The sequence below is a fragment of the Diospyros lotus genome, chromosome 14, assembly GCF_014633365.1.
Source record: "Diospyros lotus cultivar Yz01 chromosome 14, ASM1463336v1, whole genome shotgun sequence".
NCBI classification, from domain to species: Eukaryota; Viridiplantae; Streptophyta; class Magnoliopsida; order Ericales; family Ebenaceae; genus Diospyros; species Diospyros lotus.
Window position 1 is genome coordinate 2935060 of NC_068351.1, and position 11119 is coordinate 2946178.

Sequence of the window (11119 nt, forward strand, 5' to 3'; positions counted from 1 at the left end):
GCCACATGATAGTAGTGGAAAAAACTCTTGCACTGCCTAATCCACCACGTAGGTTTATCTCCTACAAAGATCGGAATCTCTAAACTTGGCATAGGTGTGAACCAGACTTGGATAGGAGTCTCTAACTTGAATTTCCTGCTCAATGTCTGTTCCTCAGCTTCCTGAAGATCAGGAGCATGAGGTAGAATTCCAGCTCCTGTTAGGACCAGAGCTGCAGTGGATATTGGAGGAAAATCCACTGGCAGGCTAGCTCGAGGCATCCTCAAAAACATGTTCAGAACACTGTCTAACCTTTGGCCGAAACTGGTGGATTCCTTATTAACTCTGGAGATTTCCTCCTTTAATCCCTTCTCCTGTTCCTGCGCTGCCTCTCTGGTAGCAGCATTTTCGGCAGCACTTTCAACTCTGCCACGGCTTAACTCCTCCTGAGTTTGGCGCAATCCTAGCTTCATGGTGTCGAGTCTGACCTCCAATTGCTTCATTCTTGTTCCTTCCGCCATTTCTTCAATCTGCTTGCTTTGAGAAGTTGTCTCTGATCAACTTCCGGGGACTGTCTTGCTCTGATACCAAATGTTAGATCCTTAGATCTGAGCTAGGGTGTTTTAGGTGGAAACCGAGAAAAGAGAGAACTGGAGGGAAAATTGGAATAGACAGAGGTGAGAGAGAGAGAGAGAGAGAGAGAGAGAGAGGGAAAAGATTCTTGTATTATTGCACAGTGCCCTATCCTCTAACATGTAGCCTATGTATAGGCTTGTCTGCCTTTCAGTTACAATAACTGAAAGGTACAACAGCTACAATACAACAAGGTACAACCAACTACAATACATGTAATATACTATTACTACTATATCCTTGGGGTCGAGACAGCAAGCAGGTAGCTTAACAGTTCATTCTTGCCATGCCAAAACTTTCCTGCTTATTTGTAAGTTAAAGGCTACCTGCATCATTATGATTTTTCCAATTCTGATATCGAAACACTCTTGCTGCTCATCTGGTAAATAACCTAGCCCATGGATGAATTGATATAGATTTTGAATTGAATGTTGTCTTCTCCTTGTTTTCTCCTTCCACATGTTCCTATTTATATGAGATTTCCAATTCTGAAAGTTATGGAGAATTAATCATTCATCTGATCTAGCATTTAATGTTTTCAGTGTGTAGGCGGCCTGAGACTAAATAGGAATTTTGTTTTAAGGCATTCAGCCGTTGATGCCCCAGTTGGGTGGCTAGTGCCCCCTGCTGATGGATCAAGTGCCTCCAACAGGGGACTGATGCCTCCACTGAGCTTGTAACCATTTCTTGCTCCTTGGTCGTGCAGGCTCTTTTCTGTGAGGCTACATTCAATCCTTTGGACAAATTTAATTCCTTATACTTGAGCAGTCAATGGTTGGGTCACCACTTTTGTTCAGGTGATTCCTTTGACGAATATTGCCATTATTGAGGGAGCTTTCAAAGAGCTGCAAATTTAATTTTCTCAGCAACTAGAACAACACAAGCCTTAATCCCATTAGGTTGGGTCAAAAAAATTTCTTCATGCTTTGTCTGATGAGAGCTGTGCTCAGTATTGGCAATATAAAGCCACCCTCATCTTTTGTCCGTGCTTGCAAAACCTATAAGTAGGGAAGACACCTTGAACCTAGAATTGTTGTGGGGTTAAGTTGACCTGCTGGCTTTGCTTATGAAAAAAAAAAGAAGCAGCAAATTTCATTTAAATGAACATAGATAAAAATGCTTTCTGAAATTTTGTTATTTTTGGTTGTAGAAGTTTTGCAAATCAATAAACTTAATTTAATAAAATGAACAATAAAGTTAGATGTGATAAGGAATATTTAGTAAACCAAATACAATTTTATTTCTCAAGCATTTCCATGCCAGTTTAGCATCAAGGGTGAAAATGAAAAAAAAAAATCATTTTTTTATTTTTATTTATTTATTATTTTACTGCATGAAGCTTGCAACGTGGAACGTGGCATGTGTGCTCCTTTTGTTAGATGTATACACTGCTTGGTTGGTGTGTAATTTCCGTAGCAGAACCTGAAGCTTATATGGTAAAGTGTTTCTTGGTGCCAGTCGATGTGGGAAGCCGTAAAAGAGGGCACTATGATATTGTTGTCCGTAATTATTGGCGGTTTCTAGAACAACAATCCTCCTAAGTCTACAACATCTATCCAATGGTTGCAAGCAGGTAGAATCCAGCTTAACAAAGCTGTATCATCAGACTTTGTTCCATGCCCAAACTTTCCTGCTTAAGTGTAACTTAAAGGCTACCTGCATCATTATGATTTTGCCAATTCTGATATCGAAATACTCTGGCTGCTCATCCAGTAAATGACCCAGCCCTTGAATGAATTGAGATAGATTTTGAATTGAATGCTTTCTTCTCCTTATTTTCTCCTTCCATGTGTTCCCATTTATATGAGATTTCCAATTCTGAAAGTTTTGGAGAATTAATCATTCATCTGATCTAGCATTTAATGTGATTGAATGGGTAGGTAGCTTGAGACCAAACTGAAAGATACAAATATTTTGTCAATTTTTTTTAATTTTTGGTTGTAGAGGTTTTGCAAATCAAAAACTTGATTTATTAAAAAGAACATAAAAGTTAAATGTGATAAGGAATATTTAATAAACTAAATTCCATTTTATTTCTCAATCATTTCCATGCCCGTAAAACAGTCGGGGTGAAAATTATTATTTTTTTTCAATTTTTTGTTTTTTCTTTTCTTTTTCTTTTTTTTTATACGACGTGGAACGTGGCATGTGTGCCCCTTCTTTTATTAGATGTCTGCACTACTGGGCCTGGGGCAATTTCCATCTCAAAATGTGAAGCTTATAGGCAAAAGTATTTCGTGTTGTCTAGTCGATGTGGGAAAGCATAAAACAGGGCAACATTAATTTGTTGTCCATAATTATTAGTGTGGTTTCCAAAATAACAATCCTCCTAGATCTACAACATGGATCCAATATTTGCAAGGTGGTAGAACCAGCTTATTAAAGCAATTACATCACAATATGTTGTTGCCATAGAAAAATGTTGCCCTGTGTTTGTAAGTTTTAGGCTACCTGCATCATTATGATTTTGCCGATTCTGAAATCCACATATTCTTGCTGCTTGTCTAGTAAATGCCCTAGCCCTTAAGTGAAGTGATATTTTTAATTGAATGTTGTCTTCTCCTTATTTTGTCCTTCCGTGTTTCCCCATTTATATGAGATTTCCAGTTCTGAACGTTTTCGAGCCTTTATCATTCATCTGATCTAGCATTTAATGCGTTTCAATGTGTAGGTGGCTTGAGACCAAAGAGAAATTTTGTGAATTTTTTTTTAAGGCATTCATCCAATGCCCTGACTGGGTTGGCTAGGGCCCTGACTTGGTCCTTGGTTGTCCGGGTTCTTTTCAGTGAGGCTTCAGTCAATCCTCAGGACAAATCTCATCCCTTAACTTGAGCTGTCGATGGAAGGGTCACCTGTTTTCTTCTGGTGATTCCTTTGGCAACTATTGCCATTATCCAATACCTTCAGACAGCTGCAACTTTAATTTTCTCATCACAAAACCATCAGTCTTTCAGTCACGGGTTTATTCATCATTAAAACATGACTCAACTGTAGTGAAATTTAAGTCTAAATCAGCAGAGCGCCTGGAGTATGGTTCCATAAAAGAACTGCAATTCTTTATTTGTATAAAGGAAGCTCTAGACCTTAACATTGTGATAATGGAAAGAGTGGCAACTCATTCTCAAATAATGGAGCAAGAGGATGAACTTGTGTTGCCTTGTGTTAGGGCTTCCTATGAAATCAAATTGCAAGATCATATTCAATTCATGAAAGAACATCATAAAGTTGTAGGAACTCAGAATAAACTCTCACTTGATTCTTTCAACTTTTGCTTGTGGTATAGACTGACAGTACTTTGCAGCAAAGATTTTTCTAGAGATGAAAGTTTTATACTGGATTATTTTCCTGGCTGCAGTACCTTGGGCCAATTGGAGCTCTCCTTTCTTGATGATGTTGTGTATTCTAGATGGGTGTCTGCCTCTATTCTTAATGGTTGGTGAAGTAGACTTCATTTGGTTGCTTTTCGAAGAGTAAACTCACTAGAAGTTTCATGAATGAAATAACTTCCATAAAATTCATTGAACCATGGGATGCAAATATATACAAAGAGTTTCCTAAGAAAACTCGTAAAATTTAGGACCAGATTACACTCCTAATATTTAGGTGTAGATTACAACAATCATTCTTTAGATTAAAATCAATTTAAATCTGGATTTCCTTATCTGATTTTAAGGAATATCCTTATCTTTGCAGCTGGATCTCTCCTTCATCTCTATCTTTAATATCTCCTCTTCTTATCCTCTCGGTCATAGCTTAGATTTTCTCTTTTATCTTCTCCAACACTTTTAATATCATCTTTATTTCTTATTGTCTGAACAGCTAGAAATCAGTATTTATCTCTATTTCTTATTTTCTTAGCAACTAGAACAACACAAGCCTTAATCCCATTAGGCGGGCTTAGAAATTTTTCATGATGTTTGATTTGACGAGAATTACGCTGGCTGTCAGTTACATAAAGCAGCCCTCTTCTTTTATCCGAGCTTTAGAATGGATATAAATAGGATGAACACTGTCAACATTGGAATTGTTGAGGGGGTTACTCAACCTGTTGGCAGAGTTTATCAACAAGATAAGCAAATTTAAATAAAATGAAAAGAGATTGAAATGCTTTGTCAAATTAGTCATTTGTAGTTGTAGATGTTTTGCAAAACAAGAAAGTTAACTTAAGAATAATGCTAACATTAATTGTGACATGGAATATCTAGTAAAGAAAATGCGTTTTTACTTTTAAAACCTTGCATCACTTTCCCCTGGTTGTCAAATAACAGCTGTTAAAATTTTTAGAATCTCAAAAATACCCTCTCTCCCTCCCTCTCCCCCCCCCCCCCCCCCCACACACACACACGCACGCACACACTTTTTCTCTCCCTTTTCGGGCAATGGTGGCAGTGGCAACTCCTTTCTTCATCCCCGCTCTCTCCTTACCTACCAATTCCTCGCTGGGTTCAAGTTACTGGGTTGAAGATTGAACCCAGCATTTAGTGTGTGCGCCTCTTTCTGTCTCTCTCAACGATTGAACTCCCAGCAATGGTTAATGCCATATCAGTTCTGTCTCAGGGTTAGGGATGTGGTAGAATCCAATATTTGCAAGTGGGTAGAATCCAGCTTGTTAAAGAAAATACATCATACTGTGCTGCTGCCATGGTAAAAAGTTACTTCATAACTATAAGTTAAAGGCTACCTGCATCATTATGTTTTTCTGATACTAAAACTGTGGATTTAATTTAAAATTTTTATGAAAAAAAATCAACAGGAGAAATGACTGCCAAGTAGGATAGCAACCCCATATAGAAGAGGTAAAAAAACTTTTAGATCCAAACCCTAAGACAAATAATCAGCTATAAACAAGATGAAAGGAGGGTCTACTGTTAACCTCAAAGAGAGGAAAACAATTCATGTCAAATAAGTAATATAACACTGTGGGGTCAAAGGAAATATCCAAACACTTGTTTTATTCTTTACAATAATCCATACTTGTAGCAATGAAAGAGTGTCGTTCCATCCCCCGCATGATAAATATTTTGTTGGAAAGATTAGAAGGAATTCCTGGTTTTCTCTTTTATGGCCAAAAATAAGAGGATAAAAGAGATGATAGAAATTTAAGGGATGAAGTGATAAGGCTGTTAGGAGATAAGGAGATAAAGGCAGTTAAGATAATAACAGCAACTCCAGCAGTTTAAAATTCCTAATTCAAATCTGTATATCTGTACCTATAGTTTAGGAGATAGATTTTCTTATTTTTCAGGAGATAATGTTCCTATTCTTCAAGAGATATTTTGTATAGCCATGTGTATATATATATCTCATAGTCGCAGAAATAAAGTACAGCTTCCAATTAATCAAGTAATGTTTGTTATTTACTCGAGTAGACTCTCTTAAATTCTGATACTGCTGGAGTAACTTTGTTTGGTACTTGAGTAAATTCACCTTCATCTTTGGTTCATCATTTGTTCATATTTGAATACAAATATCTGTGAATATCTTATCTATAGAGGACCAGAAATGCATTGTTTAGATATCATCAGACAGCGGAGCAACATAAATACAGCAGCTAGAAGAGACAATACAACTGTGTAAACAATAGGGTTGAAGAAAGGAATATGTATCATGGTATAACAAGTAATATGCTAACTTGTCTTGGACCTAGACTGCTGCAGATTAAGGGACTGACAATGTATGAGTTGATGTTCAACAAAATTAGACTATGCGAGGACTAAGTTTCCCCTTCCCACGAGCAATCAACTTTAAGAAAAAACAGGAATATTACTTTGTGATTCTCAACACAGGAATGAATTAGTTTGATCATTGCTGTCTTGCTGGCACCAGAGCTCTAAAATTATTGCTGCATCCTGATGGGAATATAGATAAAAATGCAATCCATTAAATCCACAAACTCTTGCTGCTCATCCATTAAATGTACTAGACAAATCATCAGATAGGGAATGGAGTCTGACTGCATAACAGGCTTTTACTGCCTCTAGTGGGGGTAAGAAAAAGGCAATCCAGTTTTCTTTGACAGAGTTTGCTATTTGCTTAACAGTTAAAATAGTATTTATCAAAAGATAACTAGTCATATTTTATTGGAGAATCATTAATTAGCCAGTGACAAGTGGCTTGGGTTAATTAGCCAGAACTTGTCCATCTGAAGAACTTCATTATTACGAGGCAGTATGCAATTGGCCCGTTGATACTATATCCAGTATCTCTTGACTAAATCTATTTGTTGGATAGACTTTGGTTCTCCATCTTGGCAAATGATACAAGATTAATCTCCTTACTTGATCAAAGAGTAATTCTTCCACTACCAAATGTAAGACTCAGCTATCTCAAAGCCTGCATCCTAACTCAAATCCATTGCCAATGTCTCTGTGAAAAAGCATGGAAAATTCTACACAGATTTCTTTTTGTATCCATGTTTTCACATCCAAAAAATAAGCAAGAATAGCACACACCTATTTTCATAAGTTGGTCGCACTGCCTTGTCCTGCAAATAAGGAATGAAGTTTGTATTTTACTACTCAAGAAGTTATATCCGATAAGCATGCTACCTAAGAGCACTCCCATAAAAATTTAGTTTCGAATGCCTTCACATTTGGAAATTGGTCAATGAAGGGTTAACATAGTGTCATTCTTCTTGTAACAGGATATAATGGATGCAGCCGGTGTGGCCCTTGTTTTAATTGGACCAGGTAGTGTAGATCAGGTATAACCTGCTGAAGCTCCTAGAAGCAAGTTGTTTATGCACAAGTTCATGCTTTTTAGTTAGTCAATCATGTAGTGATGATAAGCCTTTACCCAAACTCTTATCCCTTTATGTCATCTTATCACCTCATAAATGGGTGTGATCTAAATTTGTTGGATCAAATTCGATCATGAGAACCAAATTTTTGTTTCTCTTCCGCTCCCTGTACTTGCTTATAAATTGCAGCTAGATATGATTCTTAGTATTTTTCATGCAATTACTTGTATTGTCTCAAGAGGGCAAGCCTTGGCAATAATGGTAAGGTTGCTCCTTCGTGACTTGGAGGTCATGGGTTTGAGTTTGTGGAAACCACCTCTTTACAGAGCAAGGGTAGGCTGTGTACAAAGATGGTTCTTCCCCAACCCTTGCAAAGAAGGGAGACCATGCTCTAGGGACACCCTCTTTTACTTGTATTGTCTCAACCAAACTACTTACATCATGTGAATGCATTTGGATATTAGATTAGTTGATTACTATTCATTTTTAATTTTTTCCAGGCAAAAGCATTCATTGAGCAAACGAATTTCAAAGGAGGTACGTCTCATGTACATCTTATTTAAGAAAGGTTGATCTTCCAGATTATACCTCTTATATTTCCTAATAGGTTATTTATAGGAAACAACCAAGAGTGGACATGATAGCAGTGAGTTTTACCACCTGACCATTTGAGCATATCTATTTTATGTATAATTTTCATGATTGAAGGCATTGATTGTTATATAGAGGCGTCACTAACAAGCATGCTGGCACTTGCTTATTTTTGCATAAGCTGGTGAAGGGTGCTTAAGGGTTCTTAAACCAGTAGTGTGTTCTAGATAATTTTGGAATTTTATCACAGCATAATGAAGCGACATACGAGTTTTACTTTGGAGAAACAGGTTCACGAATACCATCAATATCTACGTTTTACTTTGGCTGTTGGCTACCCAATGGAATCCTCCTTTATCATGGCTTTGGACTGGCTGTAATAAGAATCCAAAGACAAAAGTGTTATCGCAACATAATAACCAGATTTTTTTTGGGCTTCAGAAGTGTATGCAGATCCAAGCCACTCTTCATATAAGGCATTCCAGTTCATTTCTGGGGTGTCAACTACATTTACTCCTGGGGTATGTAAGAATTTATGCATGTATAAAACCATTACTACTTTAAAGATGTGAAGTTTGTGAATATGTGGGATCTTGTAATGCAGCAGGAGTACATTAAAATTTACTTTTCAAACCTTTTAGGCTGGTCTGAAGATTATTCAGGCATATATGGAAGGTTACCGCCAGGACTGGGAGCTTTCCTTTGAAAAGGACACCAGGACAAGAGGGGGATGGTACGTGAACCACTTAATGTATGAATTTATGATGATGTTATTTCAGATTGTCATGGCTTTGCAAAAGTTAGATTTTGAGCTTAGAAAAAATAATCAATATTTCCGAGGGAAAAAAAAAGTGATACTGTTAGTATCTTGGGAGGGGGGGGGGGGGGTGTTGAAGATTGCATACAAATATGACCCTTGCAAAGTGGGGAGTCTTGTGTACTAGGAATGCTCTTTTTATTATAATGGTTTTGGTCTGAGTGATGCCTGGTAGCAGAATCTGAGCGTTTGACCACCAAACATCAACAATGGAAAGATTGTTTTGTCAACATGTTCGACCAAATTTTGCTTTTCCTTGAACAATGTGTCAAGTTTGCAGCTATCATGCTCTTGTTACAATAAATGGAATGTGTTCTACATATTCCCTATATTACTCATTGCTGTACTAATTGATGCACGGATTCAAAATCATGCACACACCATTTATTCATCATTTTCTTATTCCATTTGTCATTATTGTTGTTTTCATTGTCATTACAATTCCCTAACTAAACATGTACGATGCTGCATCACTGGTTATTTCCTCAGGCAACAGGGTGGAATCATTGTTGCGGGTCCTGGAAAAAGTAACATCTCATACATCCACAAGGTTAGCACCCTGTTTTTCTTATTCTTTTGTGTTTTCCCCTCTTCTGCTTCTCTTTGAATGTTTTGTTTTCTTTCATGAGAGATTAATATTGCCGAGCTTGTTTATAAGCTCTAACTCAAACGGAGCAATAGCCTTAAAACATGTGCCGGTTAGTGCTAAAGTGTAATTCAAGGCTTTAGGGTTCTAACAAGTAGACTGTGTCAAAACATTACATGATGGATGATCTTTGTTTTCCCGAGCAAGTCTTAACTCTTTCCTTAGATCCTACTTAAAATGAATTATCGATTGTATCGTAGGACAAAGAAGCTGGGGATGACCCAGATATTGAGGATATCCTGAACGTGTGCTGCTTGTGAGGTGCCAAATGGAGCATATCATCGCCTCTCTGCGTAATGTTGCTTCAATGTACCATAGTCTTAACAGATAGTAAGATGCTGTTATTCTTCAGCTCTTGTACTTAGTTGTGTACATTTTCATAATTGCCAGCATATTTGCTACCTGGAAATCTCACTATTGTACTGAAAAAAAGTTGGGTTGTGAGTTATGAGAACAAGAGTAGGTTGCTTATTGAAACTTACTCCCCCCCCCCCCCCCCCCCCCCCACTAAAGTAGAGAACCTCGTGCACCGGGAATGTTCTTTTATATGGAAACAACAACTAGCAGGTACTTAAACCATAAGAATTTTTGTTGCTTTTGGATCTTGCTGTGGACCATGATGCTTCTTGATCCTCCTCTAAATAAGGCCAAAGGAGCCCATACTTATGCAATGTATGGAAAAGAGCTGAATTGTTGAAGGAGATATGAAGTTAAAGCTGCTTGCAGAGTTTGGTTGGCATTATATTGTTATTAGAATCATGTGAGAATAACAGGTTTGTAACTATAAATCGCGTTACTTTTTTTTTTAATAGATAAATATTAATAATTAACTACGGGTCTTTAATTATAATATAGCTCAAAAATGGTTACTACGAGATTATTTGATTTGTAATTAAATAATGGGTAAATTGATTGTAAAATTTCTAAACTTTGGCTTTTTTGGCCTATATCCTTTAATTTAAAATTTGTTCAATTGATCTTTAAATTTTTTAAAATTAATTACGATACTTTTGAAAGGGTTAAGTTTGAAGGTATGATTGTTAGTTTTGAAAAAGTTATGACTATTAAGCAAATTTTAAAATTTAAAAGGTTGTTTTAGATAAATAATCGAAAGTGTTGTTTAAATAACATTTATAATTGACTAATATAGTGATATTTTCAAGGTTGATATGATACGAGATTAAAAGTATTAAGTTCAAAGTTAGTGTTTAATTACTCATTATAAGATTCACAAATTTAAAAATAAAGAAGATAAATATGTTATTGTAAATATTATTTTAAATATAATTTTTTCAAATTTTTTATATGACTAATGTGTTAATTTCGATCAAATTAGGAAGGTTTTATAGGCTAAATTTGTAAATTTTTTTTTCATACTTTCATGTTTTTTTGGTATAACCATTTGAATTTTTTTGTTGTTTTGATTATTTGAACATATATTTTTTAGTTAATTTAATTCTTATATTTTAATTTTTTTTATTTGTATAACTTAAATTTTTCATCATTTCGATTATACTTTTGTATTTATATTTTTTAGTTAATTTAACCATTTGTATTGTGACATAAATAGAATGTAACGCGTATTTTATCATTTTATTTTATATTTTTTTTATATATAAAAATATAAGAATTAAATTGACTTAAAATATTAAAGTACAAAGTTTAGATTAACTTAAAAATCAAGATAAAAAATATAATAAAAATAACAAAAAGT

The 11119-nt window shown here is 35.8% G+C and overlaps 1 protein-coding gene across 4 annotated transcripts in view; it reads left to right on the forward strand.

Moving 5' to 3' along the window:
- Positions 1-9882, forward strand: part of LOC127789977 (thioredoxin-like protein AAED1, chloroplastic) — a 31642-nt gene extending 21760 nt beyond the window's left edge. For 3 of the 4 annotated variants that reach the window (XR_008020706.1, XR_008020705.1, XR_008020707.1), the window contains exon 4: positions 2071-2177. Coding sequence is in view for 1 of the 4 variants with exons in the window: in XM_052319134.1 (XP_052175094.1) it covers positions 7256-7315; positions 7852-7888; positions 8384-8463; positions 8584-8675; positions 9249-9309; positions 9606-9665 (390 nt within the window). In the remaining 3 variants the exon portion in view is untranslated. Of the gene's footprint in view, positions 1-2070; positions 2178-7255; positions 7316-7851; positions 7889-8383; positions 8464-8583; positions 8676-9248; positions 9310-9605 lie in introns of those variants that run through there. The other variant, XM_052319134.1, reaches the window with a different exon arrangement.
- The last annotated feature ends 1237 nt before the right edge of the window (positions 9883-11119 follow it).